The 24,583-nt window shown below is 39.9% G+C and overlaps 1 protein-coding gene across 2 annotated transcripts in view; it reads right to left on the reverse strand.

The window, feature by feature from the left end:
• The window catches only part of XPO7 (exportin 7), an 86,634-nt gene that overhangs the window by 9,118 nt on the left and 52,933 nt on the right, over positions 1–24,583 (reverse strand). Inside the window, exons 3-21 of one of the 2 annotated variants that reach the window (XM_036855186.1) lie at positions 24,464–24,557; positions 23,759–23,925; positions 22,386–22,451; positions 19,939–20,043; positions 18,158–18,323; positions 17,473–17,546; positions 15,568–15,687; positions 13,697–13,843; positions 12,774–12,946; positions 10,669–10,862; positions 10,108–10,213; positions 7,892–8,027; positions 7,301–7,374; positions 6,057–6,137; positions 5,059–5,122; positions 4,545–4,653; positions 3,461–3,567; positions 1,075–1,163; positions 236–343 (exon numbers count right to left, since the gene is read on the reverse strand). In XM_036855186.1, coding sequence (XP_036711081.1) covers positions 236–343; positions 1,075–1,163; positions 3,461–3,567; positions 4,545–4,653; positions 5,059–5,122; positions 6,057–6,137; positions 7,301–7,374; positions 7,892–8,027; positions 10,108–10,213; positions 10,669–10,862; positions 12,774–12,946; positions 13,697–13,843; positions 15,568–15,687; positions 17,473–17,546; positions 18,158–18,323; positions 19,939–20,043; positions 22,386–22,451; positions 23,759–23,925; positions 24,464–24,557 — 2,180 coding nt within the window. Of the gene's footprint in view, positions 1–235; positions 344–1,074; positions 1,164–3,460; positions 3,568–4,544; positions 4,654–5,058; positions 5,123–6,056; positions 6,138–7,300; positions 7,375–7,891; positions 8,028–10,107; positions 10,214–10,668; positions 10,863–12,773; positions 12,947–13,696; positions 13,844–15,567; positions 15,688–17,472; positions 17,547–18,157; positions 18,324–19,938; positions 20,044–22,358; positions 22,452–23,758; positions 23,926–24,463; positions 24,558–24,583 lie in introns of both variants that reach the window. The other variant, XM_036855185.1, reaches the window with a different exon arrangement.

The raw sequence follows: 24,583 nt of genomic DNA on the forward strand, positions 1-24,583 counted from the left end.
ACTCTTTTTAAAGTGACTTATTTCCTGCACGCAGCTACGGCTTTGTGTGGTTGGGGACACCCTTCTTTCAAACAAATAAAAACATACACTATAATCTTTTAGAGGTTTTCAAATTTTGATAGCAGTGAATCTTAATATCTTCCACAATCTGCTGAAAACACTAGATAAAGCAAATTATCTTAGGGATCTCTCAGATAAAAGGGCAGTTGTACCCTTTGAAAACCTCCCTGCTTACCTATTATGAACCAATTCAGCCATTAGCTTGAGCACAGGTGTGGTACAGGCTGGATCATGGTACCATAGCTCAATTGCCCGCTGGAGAATTGGCATGTAGGATGGGTAGCTGTAAATGAAAAGCTAAGGAAGAATTCTGAATCCAGAAAGGTACAGAATTTGAAATAATTTCTCAGCACTGGTCAAGCACAAACTGCCAAATTATAGTTCTCTAATTTCCTGTCTCTTGCTTGCTAATCTTAAGAGTCTTTCTAACCAGAAGGTGCTAAAGCGACCGTGTGTCCTTTAACTTGTAATAGGGATCTAACGACACACTGTAATTTACATAATGCCTTTCTTCTGAGGAGCACAATATATTTCATATTGTTCTACCCTCTTACCACTTCTGTGACAGGGAAGCAGCTAGTTCCTTTACATAACTATCTGAGAAACAGAGGCACTTAGATTTGAAGTGATTTGTTCAAGGTTATGAAGTTAGTAAGGTCAGACTTTCCAATTCCTAGTACAGCTGTCTTCTTTTGGTAGATTGAAATGTCTCTCTTTTCTAAGTGTAGCAAAATTCACATGCAACAATTCCACAGGCATTTATAACTGGGACCAAAAGAGAAACTGAGAAGCCACCTCACTCATTTCCCAATCTCAGTGACCAAAGCAGGCAGCATCATATTACTGGACCACTATGGAATGACAGCTTACAAGACATATGGCAGGCCTTTTGGGTAACTCTTCACCTTCTTTTGCCTCACAACTCCTTCCCCCCACCTTCCCGGATGACTTCATCACCCATTCACACTCCAGTCAGGGCTTGCTGTGGTACGCTCCTAGTCTGAGTTAGGATACATCCATTCAAACAGCATCATGAAGCTGGTCTTGGCATTGAAGGCGAAAGCTATCCCTCTCAGGTCTCTTACTAGGCCAACTAGAGTTCGCTGTAGTAGAAGGCAAAAATATGTTAAGATACAAGAAAGACCAAACCTATAACCACCTGATGGGGATTTCACATATCTGTAATCAAATTCTTCCTCCCATCATTCAACAAATAATCCTTCCCAAATATTCTCAATCGATCTCTTCCATACTAGAATGGAATCTTTTCACTTGGAAAGTTAGTTTTGGAAGCTTTTTATACTAAGAGAAAGGGATGGTTCTTGGCCCATCACGGCAAAAATAGAGGCTGATAAAATTTTAAGACATTAATGTGATAAATCATATGTAAAAAGTAGAAAAGCAAAAAAGCTTATTCAAGAAGAGGTAGGGAAAAAAAAAGGCAAAAAAGTACATACAGGAAGAGGGAGAAGAGGCATATTCCTAAAGGTCTGGTCCACATCTAATTACAAAGGTGCCAGTGCCACAGGAATGCAAATGCAGACTCCGCCAGAAGCAAGACAAGAGTCTACAGGTATCTGCCCTTTGGTTGGGGTGTCTGGAAATAAGACTGATGTGCCGGATCTTGGACCTATAAAGTACTAATACTATACTTTTACAGAAGAAGAGTGAGACCCAATGAGGTCAAATAATTTGCCCATAGTTGTGCTGGTTAGGTAGCAAGAGGGCCAGGATTAGGACTTATAACACCAAGACTCCAAATCCAGTGCTCTCTTTCTCAGTAGAACTTTTACTAGTGGGCTCTGAACAGCAATAAAACCGCTTTCAAAAGCTAACAATCATCAGTAGGCACAGTTGGGTATCCTGACTCATTTATCAAAAATGTCTGCGCTTCTGCTAACAGTCTGCTTTAAGCAAACAGTTCTATTCCTGAACAGATACCATAAGCTCAATTTTAAGTCTGAGACACGGGCAATCTAAAGGACTTGTTATATGAGGCATGATAGATACGGTGATGGTTGTAGTTCATGGCCAAGGTGGTTCTTTCATTAATTTTACTTGTTTTTTGATGGGGGAAAGGGCTGATATTCACTGATATCCCTCAGTTATCCTTGACAGTGGTTGATACTCTATCCTGTTATTGATCTGTTCCACATTAACCTTAGCTTTGAATGGTACCCATCTCAGACCCCAGAACACTGGAGTAAAGAGGAGAGAGTTGGGCAAATGGTGTTGCTCTCTGACTTCCCTGCTAATCTGGAGAGAGAAAACTAAGAGGCTTTCTAAAGATGAAAAAGGAGAATTTTAGAATGTCAGGTAAAGTCTGGCATTTTGTGGGGCAATACCCCTGGGCTATTTGGTGGGTCTAAAATTCAGTATCAGTGTCATTATGAACACTGCAAAAAAGTCCTACAAATAATAATAGTCTAGTGTTTTCTGGTTTTGTTACAGAGATCTATAGGTAAAGAGAGCAGGTGTGCATGAAGTAAAAAAATGAGGAAAGCAAAAAACCAAGAAATGACCATTCTGACAGCCAGAAATCAATAACTAAAGGTAACTTTAAAATTCCATTTGTATGGAAATTCACAAACCCTTCTAAATGACTCATGGGTCAAAGAAGAAATCTTAATGGAAATTAGAAAATACAGAGAACTGAATGCTAATGAAAAATGTTACATATCAAAACTTGTGGATTCTGGAGACCTGTTCCACAACAATATGAATATACTTAATGCTACTAAACCATTCACTTAAAAATGGCTAAGACAGTAAGTTTTATGTGTTTTTTATGCCAATTAAAAACAACAAAAACAAAACCAAAAAACACTTGTGGAATAATATACCTAGAGGGATATTTATAGTTTTAAATGATTACATTAGGAAAGAAGGGCTGAAAAGTTAAGAAGTTACAACCACAGAACAACACCAAGGAAAAAGTATGAAGATAAAGATTAAGGGTAGAAATGAATGAAATACAAAACACAGATAAAACGGAGCTAAAACAAAGCAAAAAGTAACAAATCTCTGGCAAGATAGCTAGAAAAAAGAGAGAAAGCACTAATAAGCAGTACTGAAAATGAAAAGCGGGCATAACTAAATATACAACAGAGATTAAAAAGGCAATGAGAAAACATATAAAATAACTTGATGCTAATACATTTAAAAACTTAGATAAAAAATCCTAAGGGCTGTTTAAGAACACACTTCAACTAAAAATAGAGTTTATAAACTTACACTGGTTCTTCTATTTCAAAATCCTTGGAGTCCAAGAGATTGAGTAGAAAGCTAAATTAGTGGAAAATGTATGGATAAGCACTATTTTCTGCAGTGCGACCCAATCTAGTCTCTCTCAGGGACTGCCCTCAACCAGAAGCGATCAATCAGTGGGTGAAGGACTCACCTTTGCCTCTTGCTCGTTGAAACTATTAGTACTAAACATCTGGGCCACAGCCTCAAACGCCGCTGTGAGCGGCAGCATGAACTGCTCATACTGATCTTCATCCTCTCCTGCAAGGAAGACAACCTGGGCTGTGACCCCAGTACAAAAAGATGCAAGGCTGTGTACGCATGGAAAATAAGATGGTATGACAGATGAGCAGACCCAAGGATAATCCAGAGGGGTCCCTTGATAATCCCGATAGGTACTAGTAGCAATTTCAGAATACAATGTATGTATAGAAATAATTTTTAAACTAGAAAAATCGTCACGGCAGAAATCATCTAGTCCAGGGATGACCCAATTTTTTCAATACTGAGATTCAATATCGGAGATTCTGATGTGTACGACGTACTGTGTTGCTTATGTTTCCTTAATTGAGAACTATAGTCAGTTGAGAAAGGACTGAGGCTGGGGTATGAGAACTAGATGAGACTTGAACTTGAATCAGGCGCTTGTGGAGGCCCTTCTTTTTATACCTTTCTTTTTTTTTTTTAAGTAATCTTTCGTAAACATAGAAGGTTTTATAATGTAATTTTAGTAGGATTAAATTTAAATAGCTAAAAAATTATGATACTATTAAGCTTCAGTTTATAAGTTGAGCCCAAACTGCTAATATCACAACCAGGGCCAGAAAGGTGCTTAAGCCCTCCTGGCTCACATGTGCCAGTGAAGTGGGTACTGAGGAGTGCTGGCCGTCTCAGGTGGGTTGCACCTCAATGTGGGAGAAGGGGATTATCTGGCCAACAAGATGCATTTAGGGATCTCAATTCTCAGTTCCCTTATTTTGTAGATGAGAATTATGAATAGAATTTTAGAACCACTGCACATCAAATGAAAACTTCAGACTCATACTGTTTTTCTCTTCCAGTTATTGGGACCATGATAGCATGATCTGTTCTTGGTGAAATCAGACTGTTATTTCAGGTAGTTTTGTTACTGTTGAAACAACAAAAAAGACCTCCCCCACATCTAGTTTTCTAGCCTCAAGTGAAAATTTAGAACCATGCCATATTACTTCACGAGCCTCTAGGATTTATTGCAGTACCTAAATCCACCATGAGGAGACGCCCAAGTGCTGTGTAGAAGGTAGTTCGACATCGCATGTCTGTCAGGTTGGACTGATTGTTAATACCCAAAAATGAAAAGTGCTCGCTCTATAGAAAAAAAGAAAACAAGTTAAAAAGATAAAAACAGAGGTAGAATGCAAGCCAGTAATTTCAGAATTACTGAGCCCTTTCAAGCTAATGGCTCTATTATCATTCCTTAAGGGTATAAGGGGTATTAAAAATTTTTTAAAAAAACTATTGTTATTGTTACCTACAACTAACTTATCTCCGTATGAGTAACAGTCGGTGACTTCACCATAACTCAGGTTATCTGGATCCCAAACAGCAGCTCTCACGACAGTAAGTGTAACCTGGCAGTGGGACGGGAGTCAGGGCACAGCCTTTGTCGGCAGCAGCGCCAAGGAGCTCAACTTAAACATCTCCCTTGTTTGCTGAGAGAGTGTGTGTGTGTGGCTGGAGAGCAGAACCAGGAAGAGGGGCTCAACCACTCACCGTGTGATTGTTCAGCATGAACTGTACCGCACTCAGCTTCACTAGTTTCCTTACACTACTGTATGTAAAGACAAAGGAAGAGGGTCAAGGAAAGTGTGATGCAAACTAAGAATCTTTAATGCAGGATGAGCACTTTCTAGGTCAGAGTACTATCAATTCCATACCCAGCTATCTTATTTTTCTTAACCATTTGAGTATGACACTGCCAAATGGGAAAAACAGGTGTTCTCTTCTAAGCAGCATTTAACTGATCAGTGAGAGAATACCCATACCAAAGTCCTATCTGTAAGAAAAGAGATAAAACCCAGCAGTTTCCCCCAAGAATCATGATATCCTAGAGTAACTTTTCTCAATGGGGCTGCTAGGGCTTCTAATTAAGCCCTAAAGCCCGCGTCAGGCATCCACTGTGTGTGGTGAATTAACCTCTCTCCTATGCATTTAGAATGAGACTAGCTGTGTACGTACGATCTTTGGGAGAACTGAGAAAAAAGTCACTCAGATCATTTTTATAGGGTTTACTTCTCTTGCAGACCCCTGGTTGTGAAAGGCTGTCTTAGAGCAATTCAACCTTTACAGCAGACTGAGTCCAAGTCAAGAGGAAGTGTAGTGGCTACTTTTATTACAAAGTTTGTAATCAGGCGGCTTCTACCTATAAGCTGATAGAAAAATTCAGATGGACTTTGCTGCCACCTATGCTAAAACCTTGGCTACAAAGAGTGTGTACCTATCAGACAGACCTGTTGGGTATTTCTGGATCTCAGAGATAGCCAGGAATAAATCTGTGGTAGACTATTAGCTTGTCGGTTGGCTCATTTTTTAGGGTCTGGAATTATTCCTGGATTCTGTTTGGGTATTGCCTTTGGTTCCCAGGAGAATGGAAGATACTTTTAAGTACACATACAGCTAAATTAAAAGAGAAATGGAGGAGGCCATGATTTCTAAGACTGTGGCACTCCACAGTTGCTGTTTTGCCCAGAAGCCAGCTTAGAAAAGGATATCCAATGGAGAGGTCATTGAGAAGCTGTAGTGTCTTGGAGGTGATTGGTTCACAACGGCCCCAGTACTTCAGGTTGGTGATGCTGGAGGACAAAAAGAAAAAAAAAGCAGGAGACACTTTTGATATGCCTGGTATCTTTGAGAGTTGGGAGAAGAAGAAAATCATCCATCAAGAATCACCACACATCTGCATCACCAATTCACAGACATCACAACCACAAAAAATGGGTATAAAATCTCCGTACTTACATTTGGTTGACTAGAAAAATTATCCTTCAGATAATCTTCACTACTTGGTTCCAAAGCTACACTGGCCCATACCCAGGCCCTTGGAATTCTGGGGCACTCCAGGGCTGATTTCTGCAGCAAGGGTAAGAGATTTCTGCGGCAGTGATAACATGCAGACGTATGCAATTCTGCACCTGCACCATCCACTGTCAGCTGCAGAATTCTAGTAGCCCTTGCTTCTGGATTCTTGGCTGGCAGAGTCCTTTAGACCCCCTTTGCTTTTATCATCTTAAATGATTAACCAGCTCATGGATATGAGTGTTTAGGATTGGGATGGTTGGAAGGAGGCAAAACGTCACATTGCACACAGCCCTGGGTAATATATTTATTTGGCTCCTAGTGTGTGCTTTGATAAATTGAGCTCCTAAAAAGGGGGAAATGTAAACAAAGGGGCATAACTTAAAAAACAAACAAACAAACAAACAAAACCAAAAAAGGGCCAATCAGGAGCTCCAACTTTGATGACAATCTAAACAATAGCACTAGATTTTGGAGATTCAAGACTCTCAGAGGGTGTTACGCTTCTTGAGAGGAGTAAGCCTATTTTAGAGTGGGGCTCTGCTCCTGGGGGCACACCTAGTGGAAATCAGTGCCAGAAAGTGAAAGCCCACTCTGGGCATCCTGGCAGCAGGGTGATCTGGTGAGGAGCTGAGCACCAGTCGCTGGGGAGGAAGGTCTGTTTTGCTAATGCCATGGCAGGGCTTCACCTGTGATTCCAGAGGCTGTAGATGAGATTCCGTGTGAACAAAATGAAATCCTTGCCTATACAAGCCTGGAATGCTCTGGGGCCGGGCCATATCTCTAAGCACAGCTTGTCACACACTCAAATGCACAATTTTCTGACGCAAACGATCAATGCTGGAATACCAAGGCACTGGCAGCACAATGCCAAGATCACATTTTACAGTTGCAACAGGATTGCAAGGGACTCTTGCTGATGGCAAGCCAAAACACTTACATTTTTCCTATGAAGACGCTTAGGACCATGGTCTCATCATTCAAGCCCAGAACTTCTGAGAGTCGGCGGTACAGCTGGTGGTGTGTTTAGGGAAGAGAAAGTAACCAGAAAATATGGATTAGAAAAATCATATCCCAGTATTGTTTTTGTCCTCATTGAGGAGGCTAAGATATAAGAAGAAAACGGACAACAATGCTGGGGAAGTCTTTACTGAAGGAATGAGCTAGTTTCTAAGTATTACTAAATACTGGATAGATGCTGAGTTATCTTCAACCCTGAAATTACAAAAAGACTGTCAAAACCTTCTGTTGTTCTGAACATCAACTCATGTACAGAGACTGAGAATTGCCAATTTGGGGGAGACCAACAGATGTTTTGACTGGTCATTTATTAAGCACATGAAGTACTAGAAAAATGGACCCAATTCTTTGATGAGTCTCCCCAAATTCTACAGACCAAGAGGAACTATTTAGTTTATTCTGATACATAAAATCTGGAGATTGTACCTAAACTGCTCTCTGTCATTTCTCTTAATCAGAAATGCCACAACCAGAAGTGAGAACTAAATGGAGCCAACTGAGAGTCTGTTACCTTAGAGGATTTCTGCACCTGGTCCCCAATGTAGATCTTACGAAACTGTTCAAAAAAGCTCAGCATGGCCAATTCTAGTTTCTCGTTACCCGCCTGAGCCAAGCGAGAGTCTGTTAGGTTCATCAGCTGGAGCACCCTAGAGGTGGAAGAGCAATGATTCTCTCAACAGCAGGATATCCTGGTCACTGCAGAAAACCAACCTCCCCTGAAATAGGCACACATCCCCTCTCCTCACCCATCCTATTGGAAAGGCATTCTCTGCAGGCTCTAAGCTCCACTGAAGGAACAAAGTTCTCCATTTCTGCCCTACAGGAACCTCAGCCGAGGAGTATGAATGAACAGTTAGTTACATGTTTAAAACTTCTAGTCGCCTGAGACTGTAGATGGAGGCAGAACTCATAATTGCTTAAAAATAGTGGAAAAAACACTAGTACCAGGGTAATGGTCATCCTTGAAACTTCTGTGAGACCTTGAGTAAAGCAATTTATTTTCTGAGCCCCACTTCCTCATTTATAAAATGAGGTCGATTGGACTAAATACCAGTGGCTCTCAATCTTTTTTCTCATGGAGCCATAAAAGGAAAGGAGACACATGAAGGATGATGTTCACAGGCAGGTAACACTTCCAGGGACCAAGAGCAGATATGCTACCTGTGACTTCATCCCTCTTCCCTGCACCCATCCCCTCAAAAGAAAGCATACTGGAATGCTGGGATGAATAAGAATGATGCGATTACAAGTGAGTCATCTGGCATTTTGATAGTGTGAAAATAGGTAACAAACTATTTGTGACATCATGTGTGAATTGGACTCATTCATCGTGTTGGAACACTCAAGTTGAGAACCAGTATATGACACACTGTCTAAACTCAATCTATATTATGACACACAGTATCACAGCAGGCTACAGAATCAGAAAGGTACTGGATTTCATCTTTATTAAATCTTTGATCAACTCTTCAAAAAATGCCAGTGTGATATGCCGTGGAGACTTTAGTCAGGATTAAGGCACCGAAGGGCAGATGGGCATCTGATAGATAAAGTGGGGGTGGAAAGAGACAAATGGGGATTTTCTGAATAAGAATAAAAATTATGGATTGAAATGTCTGGGGACCAATAAATTCTAAGGCATCATGTTAAAATGTGTTTATCTCTAAGGAGAGCATCTGAAAGTTTAGAACCCTTCAGGGTAGCAGTTCTCTGCAAGGTAACAAAACCACTTTCATAAAAATACTAAAACATTATTTGCCCTTTCACTCGCATTCTCACATGAGGGCGCAGTGGGGTTTTCCAGAGGCTATAAGACGTGTGGTATCACAACAGACTGAATGCAGAAGCAGAGAGGAGAATCCAGCAGGCTTCTACTATGCCAGACATTAAAACAAAGCCAGTTTTCTCATTCACTTCTTCTGAAAAAATAGTTATTAAAAACAACATATGTTGACATGAAATGGGCTTATTGTTATTTTTAAACAAATTCATAAATATTTTAAAAACTTCTCAGTTTTACTTTCCAATACGATAAGTATCGATAGATATAGCTTACATAAACAGAAGCTCTTTGAGGGCCTCCATACTTTTTAAGAAGGTAAAGAGTCCTGAAGAAAAGGTTTGAGAACCTCTGCAGGCTATTAAAAAGTCCTGCCTCTTTATTTCTATGTTAAGTAAAGTTTCAGAAATCACTAAATGCTCATTTATAGGTTTTTAGTAAGATTAGAATCACAGACACGAAGTAACTTGAGATCCTGTACGAGGGAAAGTGTATGGTCAAGAGATTTGAAAGGCTGTAGAAATTCTGTAATTCCATCTTTGGGGATAGTTGAAGACCCACAGTTTCCTATTAGACTTACTCTGGTAAGGCAAAAGCAGTCCACATTTCATTAACTCTGAGATACTGCACTTGAACAGAACTAAAAGCTACTCTCCACTCTGTATCCAATATGCTTAATTCTATATCCATCATTTCCTTTGCTGAATTACTGCAGATGGTTTTTTAGTAAGGACTGTAGGCATAGCTGTTGCTGTACTTAACAAAAGGTTTGAATTTGAACTTGTAACATTTCTTCATGGGCAATCAGCTTCATAAGATTATATTTATATTCTATAAATGGGGAGAAAAGCACTAACAGAAGCATGTGAAGTTCCCTGGTCTCATGACCCAAAAGGGGGTGGGAGGGTCACAGCAGTGAAACAGGAAGCCTCCACGGGAGCACTTACCGACAGACAAGCTCACCGTCCATAGCATCTTGCTCGTCAGTGCTGGCAAAAGAGACCCGGCCACCAATCACTGCACCAATGATATAAACCAGCCACGTCAGCCTTCCTGCAACAGGAAGAAGACCCATTAGTGTCACCACCAGTGATCATTTCATGAAGAAATTCCTCACTGTGAGGTTCATTTCTTACTATGAGCTTCCTTAATCTCAAGAAACTGAAAAAGTCATAAAGTTTAACTGTTCTTCCAGAGAATAGCTACTCCTCTGCTCTGGTAAGGGTGATGCCAAGGGCGAAATTCATTAGATAACCAAGGCTCCCCTATCAGACAGGGTGGTTATTTTTACAGTGCAGTACCTTCTTAAAGTTAAACATACCCGCTGCCGGTATGATTTCAGTTGCTCCTCCCTAGTTCCCTGTGGCATTTATTATCAAATATTCTTTTGTGTATACGGAGCTAACTGATGATGGAAGAATTCTGGGGGGGAAGGTGAAAGAGAGGTAGCAACGAGCGAAAGCGTGCTGACAGCACCTTCTGCCAGGCCCCGTCCGCTGTCCACTCACCCTCCTGCACTGCAATGTCCATGGGGCTGGCGCTGGCACTCTGGAGCAGCTCCTGATAGGACTGGGCAGACTGGTCAAACAACTGCACGAGGAGCGCACATGTCTTCTCATATTCGCAGCGCCCGATTGTAGACAGCTGGTCCAACTGCTGCTGGACCAGACCTGTGTCCTCCAGGGGATCTTCCAGTCCGTCTCTACTCCCAAGGGAAGAAGGAAGGCGCTCTCTTAAAATATGCCTACTGATTTCTCCGTCGCAGCAGTTCTCCTTCTCCATTCATCCACCCCGTGCAGTTGTAGAGGCCCACATCCCAACACCACTTTCTACCAAGGAAGGAAGGTTAAGAACAGGTGGAAGGCAGGTGCCTCAACCTAGCATCAGTCTCCCGTAGGTATGCTCTGCCCATTGGCGTCCAGTCTTCCAATTCCCAGTCGCTTAACATTTGTCTGCCATGATCCTCTCAGTCCTATGCTTCTCACCCCTAAAAGCTCTTGGTTCTCAGCCTCTTGTTTGTTCCTGACTATAGTAAACTTTGTGACTACAAGTAACCTGTCCCTTGGGTGAGGCCATTGTGACCAGATGTGTTTTGGAATTCAGAAATCTTCAGATTTTAGGGAGGCACTATGATGCTTCTACCATGTAATATGAACCCTCCCTGGGCTGTGGCATGTCAAATACAATATTCCTGTAGCAAAATGTATAAATATTATGAACAGTCACACGAAGTAGAATTTTAAAAAAATGACTATAAATGGTCTCATATCAGCACATGTCAAGTTTTGCCACCAAATGAGTTTTGTGCCAAACTTCTGAGAAAAATTAATTCTCACATCTTAAATTTCAGAAATGCAGATGAGGCACTGTGGCTCTATATCAGGTCTTGCCTTATCTACTGGTTTCCTAGACTTGAAAGTCTTACCATAAGTTCGCCACGTACTGTTACATCATCGTATGACAACCCAGCAGCAGCAACACCACGGCAGCAAGCATTTCACAGCTGTGTGTTTACCATGACCCACACACGAGGCTGGGACACAGTAATGTAATCCGCATTACAACTGTGCCCAAGAGTACACAGCTATTAACCGGCTACGTGGGCCCAGAGCCCATACATGTAACCCTCCCCAGCATGGCCTTGCTGAAACTAGCTGAGTCCTCAGGAATAGAAACTATGCAGCTAACAGAACAGTGCTTTCCAATGGGCTTCACAAATACTCAAGATTTTGAAATGATTCAAGTCATAAACAGTTGAGACTATAATTCTTATGACAATTAAACGTACTTGATTCTGAGCAAATTAAGAATCTGAGTTAAAAAACAAAACAAAACACCCCAAACCTTCAGAGTCCAAGTAAATTCCCCTTAGAAATAGCTAATGAAAAAAGTATACAAGATAGGTCCCTACACAAAGAATAACCTCATTCTTTTTTTTTTTCGGCCACACCGTGCAGCAGCTGGGATCTCAGTTCCCCGACCAGGGATCGAACCCACGCCCCCCTGCAGGAAGCTCGGAGTCTCAACCATTGGACCGCCAGGGAAGTCCCTAGAATAACTCCATTTTATATAGGTCATTTCTAAAGGGTCTGACATTTCTTTACTATAGATTTCTGGTCCAGTTAGTAGTCAAGGAAGACAGAAACCATGTGTCAGTATAATGCAATCAGTGATCGGCTGCCTGGAATTCTTACATCTTCTAGTAAGCTCTGGATTGTGTAGCTTATTTATCTACTTATTTCTTTAGACGTTCACATTAAGCACCTATATTTTACACATTATAATTGTTGTCATCTATAGCTTATAAATGCTTCTCTCATGTTTGAAGGTGATCAGTGGCAAGGACAAACATTATACTGATATACTTTGTATTCAAAGATACTGCTATGGTTGGCAAAGAAGGGACACGAATAGGATATTAAAGAGAAAGACTCTTCTTTTGGACTTTATGCTCTCCTCAGCTATTGTGCTAACGTGAAAAAAATGCCCATTGTGGTGTTAGCTCCAATATGACTCATATCAAGTACGCTTTTGCCAACTGGGTGTCTGATCTCTGGCAAGTCGGACGCCAGGCCACCTGTGGGGAAGAGGGAGGCTGCCCCAGCTTCCTTACCTCAGTACGATGTGCACAGATTCCAAACGGGATGTGACGTAGGCTTTGGTGACCTCAGGAGTGTAAGTCTCCAGCATGTGGGGCTCTGTGGCTTTCACGTACGGCACGGAGGCTGCCAGCCGCTGCCAGAGGCTCAGGAGATAGTGCACGCTATTTGGGGCAAATTCCCAGTGCTAAGGAAAACCAAGAGAGTAGGAGGCATAGTTCTCATTTTTGTACATAATACATTAGTCCCATGCCATCTGACACAAAGGATAAAGACTTTTCTTAAAAAAAAAAAAAAAAAAAAAAAAAAGAGAGAGAATGAGGATAAACTTTGATGGGCTTTGTTCTGTGCACGGCAACTAGCCTAATGTGTTTACTGGTATTTCAGAGATGAAACATCCAATGAGAAGAGCCGCTCTGAGCTGGCTGAGTAACCGGCTCCCAAACATCAGTGTGCACGAGCATCCCGTGGAGAGCCTGTTAGAGACAGAGGTGCCAAGGCTCCACCCTGGACCTAGTGAACCACAAATGATGGGGGTAGGACCCAAGCACCTGCATTTCTCATCCAGCTCCCCAGACGATTTTGATGCAAGCCATCGCCTGTGAGAACCACTGCCTACACAGGACTAAGAAAGAGAGGGCGCTGAGTCTCTCTTCACTCTTCTGCCCAGCTCCCTGTTCCAATCTTGCCTTTTTTGGGGGACTACAAGGGAATTCTCCCAGTCTTGAATCTAAATATTATTCTTGCAGTTCCCTCATGCTCCTCTAACCACACTCCTTGAACTTTTGTAACGTGAATGAGTAGGCTGCAGTAGTGACCACTCTGTGCAGGGCTGCCCTATACTTACATTCACTTCTGCCAAGGTTAAATAAAACCAATGAGTAAGAGAAGAGGTTCCTGTGTTTAGGAAGAAAGGGACAAGCAATCAAAGACAAACCTGCAGGCTGGTCACTGTGAAGTTAGCTATCAATCGGATGACCTCAGGGTAGTTTTCCACCTTTACTAGTTCTCCCAGTTGATAGTTACTCTTCAATCGGGCCAGTAGTCTGCAAAACTCGTGGTAATTGTTTGGGTCTGATAAACTCTGGTGACAGCACAGGGAAGAAAATAAAATGTAAAATGTGATTCATTATACTTCTTCCCGAATGACATCTGGGATGGCATGAGGAGAGGGGGGAATCTGCTGCAGGTCATCATTCAGAATGACACATTTGTATAATGTTTAAAAGCAATTTTTTAAAAAGTCACTTTTAAAAGGGATTATTACATCTCATCTGTCCATAATAATCATCCTGTGAGATGGGGTTATTAGCCTCAATTGGAAGAGTCTGAAACAGAAGCCCAGAAGGACCACACTACTTGCCCAGGGCTGTAAAGTTGATTAATGGCAGAAAACGGGCACGATCTAAGATGTGACTGGTCTGTTTGCTTCCCACCAATCAAATGAAAAGTAATGAGATTTTTATTTTCACATCTGTCAAATCTGTCATTAAGCACAACTAAACTACAGTGGCAAAGTTACACAAATATTTCACATACTTCATTATATCGTCTTTGCTACAATAAACGTACTCCTATATTAGTATGTTTATGTATTTTATTATATACTTATATCAAACACTTTCCGTCTGTTTGCATACTACACCAGCATACTTGTTTCCTTACGTATGTCCTCCTCTATGAGAGAAGGAGGGCAGGTCTTGTTTTGCTCACCACGGAATCCCGGGCACATGGTAGGTGGCTCCATACAATTTGTTGATAGAATAAGTGAATTTTTAAAAAGAGGGAGAGAGCAGAGTATATTTAAAAGTGAACTGTTTTTATGATATTTTCTAGTGTGGAGAAGAAATACTTAAAAAAAGGAGGTGTTAGCTCAGTCTTTGGGACTGAAAAAGACAAAAAGGGCAACTGAGTTATGGAATGAATATTTGAACGAGAAATAGCTCCCCTCCCACCTAAATGTAGCCCTATACACTTAGGTAAATAATGTACATTCAAAAAAATGGCAATGAAAACAAAAAACAAATTTTAGATTCTTAATTTCTTTGGGAAAAATGACTAGCTCTATCCTTATTTTCCTTCAGAGTGATCCCTTCCCTAACATAATGCCATTTGCAGCAACATGGGTGGACCTAGAGATTGTCATACTGAGTGAAGTAAGTCAGACAAGGAAAGACAAATATCGTATGATATCGCTTACATGTGGAATCTAAAAAAAAGGGTACAAATGAACTTATTTACAAAACAGAAGTCAAGTCACGGATGTAGAAAACAAACTTATGGTTACCAGGGGATAAGAGGGGGAGGGATAAATTGGGAGACTGGGATTGATATATACACACTACTATATATAAAATAGGTAAGTAATAAGAACCTGCTGTATAGCACAAGGAACTCTACTCAATACCTTGTAACGGACTATGTGGGAAAAGAATCTAAAAAAAAAGAGTGGATATATGTATACGTATAACTGATTCACTTTGCTGTACACCTGAAACTAACACAACATTGTAAATCAACTATACTCCAATAAAAATTAACAACAACAACCAAAGGGGATCCCTTCCCAGAATTCCTACATTCCTGAAGCTAGAGGATACAAGCTCCTCTTCTGGGTAAGTATTATTTAAATCTACAAATATACATTCACTTAAATCTTCTGAAGGATGACAGACTGAACTGTTCTCTATGATTTCTGCTAAGTGTGACCTCTAGATTGATTTTTCTTTGGAGCCATAACAGATAGGCATATACTAATCATACACACATATACACACACAAATAAAAATAAATTCTCAAAAATCTTACCTGTGGGTTTTCCAGTATTCGTTTAACACCATCAACAAGGTGAGAGAGAAACTTGGCCCTCTCTGCATTGTTAAACAGGGATCTTCTAACTGAGGCAATCTGTACTAAGCAGGATAATACCTAAAGCAGGGCACAACCCAAACACAAATGATCAAAAAGATTGTATAGCTATTTTCATTACCCTCTCCCCTGCTGTAAATATTCTTCTTTACATATGGCACTAATGCTGTTCTTTCAACCCCTGCTACCATTATAATGATATAAAAAAAAGATCAAGGGGGATGTAGCTTAGGATAGCTGAAACAGCTTTATGAAAAGAAAAATAAAAAGAGCATTACATCCAGGTTGACTGTAACAACTAGTTAAATCCATAGTTTGGAAAGTCATCTACGTTTTATTCTTTGACCACCCTGATGGCTTCTTTGATTTGTGTTTAAGATATATATTTAAAGCTTGAAAATACCAAGCAATTCATAGTTTAAATAATGCTTTAGATTTAGTTTTTTTTTCTGTTTTATTAAGGCCTTTTGGCTAATCAGCCTTTGCTATGTAGTGCTATAATGAAATAACCAAGTCAGATCTGTGCCCTAAAGAAAACAGGTTTTGTAATGAAAACATTTTCCCCTTTCCCCACTGTGCTAGCTATTTATATTCTGTTTGCCCCTCCAGATCTATTTTCTGCCCTTCGCCTCCCTGCTCTGCTCCCTGGGAGGCTGACCTCTGTTGACTAACAACAGCCAAGTTCCCTTGCCTTCTTGCTTCTCATTGGCTTCAACCATTGGAAAGTACCAGCAGGAGATCAAGGGCAGGAAGAAAGAGGAGCCCCCTCCTCACCCCCAGCTGGGCCATGGTTGGCAGAGTTTCTCTACCTCTGGTGAACAGCCCTCCCCTAAGTCACAGCTTCAGCTCTCTCCAGGGTTTCTTTCCCTTGCCCCTTGAGGCTCCCCACTATTGCTAGCCCCAGGGCGTGTCCATCACCACCCCTTGTTGGATTCCCTTAATTTTGTCCACCCCTTTACAAACAGTCCTTTCATTAATTACCCTTCTTAAGTGTGTTACTTTTTCCTGAAGTAAACTTAACGATACAAAAAACACGAATTCATGTTTCTGCTAAAGTGAAGGTCCACATTAATTTGGAAAACTACTATTACCAGGAAAGTAGTCTACTGCAGAAAAACTATGCAAAACACCCATTTACTTTACTGTATTTTCTCTGCATGTTTTGTACCATGGTATTTTATACCAACAATCTGAAATATCAGACCAACGCCTTTTAGGAACTGAATGAATTTTGAGATTTGAGGAGGTTAATTATTGCTTTAAAGGAGAAATGCAGCATTCCCAAGAGGTTTCAAATGTTATTCAGGATAAGTATGCAAATATGCCATCCCAGTACAGCTTCCATTTAGCACTTATGTAACATATGCTTGAGGGATTTTCAGAAATTTTCTTAGTCTTGACTTCTATCTATCTTCAAATAGACAATATAAGGTGAATTCCCCACATTCTAGCCTGTGGCAATTTGAGGTATAGTATAAAGTCAGATACAAAGGGAGACCAAAAGAGCTTGACATCTGCAGCAATCTGTCATTAGACAGGAACAATTATTTTTGGCCGCACTGCGCGGCTTGTGGGATCTTAGTTCCCCAACCAGGGACTGAACCTGGGCCCCTGCAGTGAAAGCATGGATTCCTAACCAACAGACCACGAAGGAATTCCCAGGAACAATTTAGAAGGAATTAAGACTTTACTGTGAGAACCTTTAGGTGACAAGCTTTATCTCAAAAGGCTAGATAACTAACCCTAGTATTTCTATGCTTTACTTCTATGATTTTGTACAAAATGAACATAAGGCTCATTCACCATTGCTACGTTCTAGAAATAGAAACTGTGGTCCTGACTCACCAGAGGTGAAAACGAAGGAGGGATGGAATGATACAGGTCAAAAAACAGTTGCAGAGTTGAAGAATCTAAGAATGCTGAAAGACAAAAAGAGCACTTTACTGAGTACGTCCGCACAATGCAGCTGGCACACTCCGGTGCTATACAGTCATCGGGGAGCGTATCTTCCTGCTTTCTTATCTTACAGAATGTTTATTTCATTTGAAAGTGATAAGCTAATAGGGGCTTTTTGTTTTCCCTTTTTTTTTTTTTTTTTAAGCACTTGTTTTTAGCTCCTCTAAGAAATGGATTCATTCTTCTGATTCTCAAACAACTTAAGACAATCAGAACTCTGTTCATAGCAAGAATTTTTATCCTTAGGAATACAGTACCAAGCATAAGCACAAGTTCTTTTATTTGATTTTGTTTTTAAAGTTAGAAATTCCCTCAAATGAGTAAGATATCAGAAGTCTCTAGGTGATTGACGTAAGGTCAAACTCACATCCGTCAGGAACCCAGTAATTAAAGAGTTCTCCCCGGCTGGGGGATCCTCCAACAGCCTCTCTCTGACTTTGAAAAGACCCATACTGACATCCTAAGTTTTCTTTAAGAGCAAGCAGGGGATTTGCCAGGGGTTCCTGAGACCACCCTGCAGACTCCAGGTTGAGCGGAGAGGCAACCTGTTTCAGAGGGTGCGACTGTATATTACCTGATCGCCAGCTGGTGGGAATCTGTACCGTGCACAGGTCATCTGAGGACTCATCAGTAGAAGTGCCGATGAAATCAAAGTTTAGGCAGTTATGAGTGAGTTTGAGCAGTTGCATCAGCAAGCCATGCTGACTTTCATCATTCAAGTTCAGATTCTTTCCAGAAGCCTGTAAAAATGACCACATAATGAGCCCCAAACAATCACTCCTCTCTTCCAAGCTTGCTACCAGACTTACGAGGAGGCTGCTAAGCCAGAAAAGGAGGGCGGTATTCCAACACAGTCAAGAGACGTTTCTCTCCCAAAAGATGCTGCACTTCCATCACCTTCAAAGTCCTTCCATCACTATGAAACTCCCAGCTCCTTATTTACTATTAAAACACATTTACTATAAAAACATGAAGCTGGTATTTAAAGAAATTCCCCCTTTGACACTTACTCTTTATATGCTGTAGGCATCGTGGCCACAGTGAATTCTGAAGCAATATGGGATGTTTGGTTACTTCATTTGCATTTTAGATCCTTATTATTTCTAGACAGGGCTGGGGCTAAACTCTGGAGGGAGTTCTAGTAAATTTTACACCCTGCCCTACCTTCCTTCCTCTTTTTAACATTACCATAGCCAGCATCAACAAAAATCTTTCAAACCACAATCAAAACAAAATCACCACTGAATTTTATTTATTCATCAGCAGTGTACCGGCCTATAGCTCAATAGTGGTCCAGAGCTACGGTGACTATGAGATTCAAATTTCTACCAGCTGTGACCTCAGTGACTGGCTGGCTCATTATTTTTGACAGAATCAGTATCAGAGGAGGTTTCAAGGCTCAGTTTTCTCGAAAGCTTTTTCCCTCTAGAAACAGCTTTTGCAAGGCAGCTTGTGAGCTACAACAGCTCTTGCGAGGCAGCTTGTCCAAACTGAGAATTTTTGGGGAATTCTGAAGTAAAACTAGGTAACTGAAGGAAAAGATGGACATCATTAACTGGGACAAAAGAAGAATCCAAACTTGCTTCTAATACTACACCTGAGACACACTGGAAAACGAGAACAAGAACAAGAAAACAAACAGAAAACCCCCAATGAACACAAAGCCAGAGGCTAATTCCATTTGGCTTTCTATAGCGACAAAGCATCCAAACATGGTTATACATGTGTAGAACTCACAAGGTAACATTTCTTCCTTAGTTCAAGTCTATCAATAAATGAAATACCAACTTTCTATTTTAAAACTGGTAATTTCCTTCTGTGATACTGTCTACCCCTTCAGGTTATGAAATCTAAGTGGATGTTAAAAATTCAAAATTTACTTTTCCTTACAGATGTTGCTTGTTTATTTGCTGCCTGTTAACTCAGCAGGGGACAGGGAAGCCAGCCTAGTTTTAGTATGCTAACAATGTAGTCTGAGACTGCTTTCAAAGCACTGAGAATCCAAACACCATAAAGTGAAGATGCTTTTACTCCACATAGGAAGATCTTATGTGGATATAAAAAAAGCAAACAAGAAAAGCCTCAAACTTTGTGGTAAACTAGTTCCTTTAAAATAGGAGCATGGGATAAGTGTTCACATACTGCTCTTTACCTAGGGGAATAGATGTGAAATAGGGAAATCACAATTCTTTCTTTCAGTTTGGTAAGTTTCTTCAACAGCTCGGACATATGTATTATGTGAGACATGACGATGATTAAAGAGATGCATAAACTCTCATGGGGTCATAACAAGTCCCCATTTATTCTCATCCTTTCAAAAGGATCTGTGAAGCAGGTCCCAACATACAATCTCACCTGTTTTAGCAGATTGCAGGAAAGAGTGAAGATATCAAATAACGATGAATCTCGGAAAGAAGAGGCTATTTTTCTGTGCTTGGTTAAAGGATGGGTGGTGTCTGCCTGTGCAGAAAAACAAACCAACGCAAGTTTTAGAATTAGTTGCAAAGAAAAAAATTTTCATGTAGACTTCAAGTAAACTAGAAGGATTGTCAGTAAGACCAACATAAATAACAAAATACATTTTAAACATTTAAGTTACTGTTAGACCGTATTTAGTGAGAGAATGCAGATGACAATAAGCTGCTAATAACAGCTAGCCAGGATATCATGTCTCTACCGCATACAGAGGGAAGACAGAAGGAGAGGTATCTCCACTGCAAAGTTTTAATTTCCTCTGCACTTAGGGAGGTAAAATTTAACAAACTGTTGGAAGACATCGCTAATAATTTCTATCATGTTGTATTGTGGCTTAGTCTCAAAACCAGACAGTAGCAAGGCTTGGGTTTTGGTAAACAATCTAGTCAGGGCTGAAGTTACTACAAAATTTCTAAAACAGTCATTGACTAACAGCCATGAACTTAAGATAGACGATTGCCTGTAACACTCTCTTCCTTCTCTAACCTATTTCAACATGTAGTCTATACCACAGAAGTGAGTACTTAAATTAAGTGGTTGTATTGGTCTCTCATTTACTCCTCTGTTCTTGTCTTTCTGGTCATATTTTAAAGGTTTTTGTGGTCAAGGATTAAGTCTTTTACTTCTTTAGTATACCCTCTATTTATGACACATAGTAGGTACTCAATGAGTACAATAAAGGAATTTCAAGGTTGCCAAGAGTAATTTCAGTTCAACCATTTACTGTAAGCTTAAATCTCTTCTATATACTGTTCAATTCAACCAGGAGGGAGCTCATTTTGCTTTTAGCACATTAAAGAAAAAATGCAGCAAGATTTCTGATAGACAACCAAGTTATGGAATGCCCCCTTAATTTTATTTCTAAGTTCAAATAGGAATGGTAACAGAAATATGCTTTCTGATTTAAATGACAACAAAAAAAAAAAAAAAAAAAAAAGCCAATAGAAAACTACATAGAGGTTCAAAGTGTTCCGATTTTAGCTTCAGTGTCACTGTGTTATCATAAATGTCTTGGATAAAAAGGTGATGCTATACCAGATGCTATATATAATCTGTTATACTGATCATAATACAGAGAATAATTACATCTTAAGTATGTCACACACATTTCTATTATTTTCTTAAGAAAGACAAAATTTCGAAGATTTTAAAAATACCAACACTGATGGATTTTCTGGAACCAAGCTTCAAAGGGGAGAGCCTTAACCCCACAATCTCTGTACTTAGTTAACGCATGCTCTCTTACTACAAGGGTAATAGTGGGTAAATAATAAGTTAGTTGCTAAGAGCACAGGCTCTGCAATAAGCCTATGTGGGTTTGAATTCATATACTGTTGCCAGGTAACTGTGACACTGTAGGCAAATTATTCAACCTTTACGATGAGCCTCAGTTTCCTTATCTAGGAAATGGGAGAACCAGAGTCCCTATCTCACAGGACTATTGTGAGAATAAAATTAATATAAGTAAAGTGCTTAGAACAGTGCCTGTCACATAGAAATCACTCAAAAGTGTGAGCTATTATTTTGATAATTACCAACCGCAATGGGGATTGCATGTGACAGAGAACACAATATGGACTCCAGATTTTAACAGACTATAAGCTAGTGCATTTAAGATAGTACCAACGCAGTTAAAATTTCTCAGGGTTAACAGAAATGTCTGCATAAATACGAGCAGTAGCAACAATGATGCCAATGTAATTAATAGCTGACAACTGAAGGGTGAGATGTTACAATTAATATTAATTCTGGCCTGTTCAATAATTTTAACATTTTAGCTGGATACAAAAGTAAATGACTAAAAAATAACAGCCAGAGCAAAAGAAAGCCACTGGTGTTTCCTCTGTAGTAATCTGTGACATCGATGACTATTTAAAAAAAATTACCTGGTATTTAGCAGAATGTTTCGTGCATTCTGAAAAGATTATCAGCAAAATCTTTAATAATAGCACATGAGAACTGATTTTTGAATGATTATAAACACATTAATTTATACAGCAGAAGGGGCACACCAATGATGCTGGTTTCCTAAGTTCTGACTTAGGACCATTGCTCTCATCTCTAACAATGAACATTAATACCACTGAGGAAAGCTGAGATGAGAGGAAAAAATATTCCGGAGACAGAAGGGGATCTGGATAATAAGAGTGAGGTAGACTGCACTTACAGAGGGAAACCCAATGGAACTATTTTGTTTCAAAAGGGCATTAATCACTTACCGCAAAAGCACACAACTGCCAAAAAAGATCATCCCACACACAGCAGAAAACACCAATACTAAGAAAAAATATGGCACTTACTTCAATGAGGAAGGCTGTAGCACTTACTTGATTAATTTCATTGGTTAGCTGAGATAAAATTGTGACACCAATGATGCAGTATTCAACACTATCCTGGTTTAAAAAAAAAAAAAGGCAGAAAGAGTTGGCCTGTGCAGCTTGATTTCAGCATTTGGAATGCAGTCATACTTTTGAAATAACAGAGTCCTGTGCTGCTGTTAAAACTGCCTAGGGCTTCCCTGGTGGCGCAGTGGTTGAGAGTCTGCCTGCTAATGCAGGGCACACGGGTTCGAGCCCTGGTCTGGGAAGATCCCACATGCCGCGGAGCAACTAGGCCCGTGAGCTACAACTACTGAGCCTGCGCGTCTGGAGCCTGTGCTCCGCAACAAGAGAGGACGCGACAGTGAGAGGCCCGCACACCGCGATGAAGAGTGGCCCCCACTTGCTGCAACTAGAGAAAGCCCTCGCACAGAAATGAAGACCCAACACAGCCATAAATAAATAAATTAAAAAAAAAAAACAAAAAACTGCCTAGACAATGTAGCAAGAAACTGTAGTTTAAAACTGCTGCTTTGCAAGACATAAACTCTAACCTGCCATAAAAGAAGACTGCTAAATCTGACTTCATCAAAATTGAGACCCTTTGTATTTTAAAAATAATCTTAAGTATCATACCATACATATCACAGAAAGAGAAACTAGCAAATCACATTTAAGATAAATGATGAACGTGTAAGATAATTTACAAAGCGACTGTATACAAAAAAGGGCAAAGAACCCGATAAAAAAATGTACGTAAGATATAAATAGGAAGTTCACAGAAAAACAAAAATAAGTAGTAAATCAGCATATGAAAATCTGTTCTGTCTCATTCGTAACTCAAATGCTGAGCTACCAATTCTTTCTACCTACGAAACTGGAAAAATAAAAAAGCTGAGCTCACAGGGTGGAGGTACAGGGAAATAAGCATTCTTTTAATTGTTGCAGGGAACAACTTTTCTTGAGGGTAATTTGGAAATATCCTTGCAAACCCAAAATACACACATCCCTCTGACTGAATAATTCAAAGGCTGGGAATTCACACTATAAACACACTTAACTCAAAGTATAAAAAGATATATATATACACACATGCACACTAGGATATTCACTGAAGTACTTATTTAAGTCAAGATATAGATACTAACTAAATGCCCACCTATAAGAGTTAAATGAATTATGGTATTTTAAACTGGAATGGTATGTAAGCATTAGAAAGAATGAAGGTTTTGTGCTGACATCTAAACATGTAAAGCCGAGACATATTAAGAGTTAAAAAGACACAGAAGAATATATACCAAGTAATTCCACTTATAGATCAATATATAAGTAAGCATATATTGCTTCACTCATTTTTATTCCATCACATACATAAATCATACCTGTAAAAACCTTGTGACATCTGTGATTGCATTTCTGAAGACATAGTCATCCTTCTGACAGTCAAACCAGCCCAGTTTTGTGATTCTGGCATATAACTGAATAAGTGCTTGTGTCACGAAAGTAGCCAACTTTGGCCGAGTGGCAAGGTAGTTGAGCACATAGTTCCCTATAAAACAAAAGTAATCTACGTCGTAGAAGGCTCTGCTAGGGAAGGGTGTACATCTTTAAATGTCTAAGAAGTAGTAAATTTAAACTATTTACCCTAAACTTCCCTAATTATTCACACTACTGAGAAATGGGACTTGGAATTTAAGATTCACAGGCTTTCCAACTCAGAATATACAACGTGTCACAATGAAGAGTCTGAGGTAAGGCAGCCTTGAATCTATCCCTCGATGGTTAAATAGCATGGTCTGCACAGAATTCAAAATCCTTAACAATGTTTTTCTTAGTTATTAGTGACAGTAAAGACTGAATGAAAGAAACCTTCTGAAAACCAAAGGGATAATGCAGGCTTTAACTAGAAGCAATTATACTGGGTCCTCTTCACTTTTAAGCCCAAATTCTGGAAAGAAACTGGATTCTAGATGTTCTGTATGCTTAGCAATTTCAGAACATTATCAGACAAGCAACATAAATGTAACTATTACTAGAACATCACTAAACTAATTTCTTTAAGAGAAAAAAGACAACTCTCTACTTACGAATATCTATTCGTTGTTCCAATGGTAGAGGGTTATTTGTGCGCGATACAAGCTTTGTAAGGCATGTAGCTGCCAGTAACTGGGAGTAAGATGACTGTGAAAAGAGGGGGGAAAGGACTT

The sequence above is a fragment of the Balaenoptera musculus genome, chromosome 6 (genome assembly GCF_009873245.2).
Source record: "Balaenoptera musculus isolate JJ_BM4_2016_0621 chromosome 6, mBalMus1.pri.v3, whole genome shotgun sequence".
Classification (NCBI taxonomy): domain Eukaryota; kingdom Metazoa; phylum Chordata; class Mammalia; order Artiodactyla; family Balaenopteridae; genus Balaenoptera; species Balaenoptera musculus.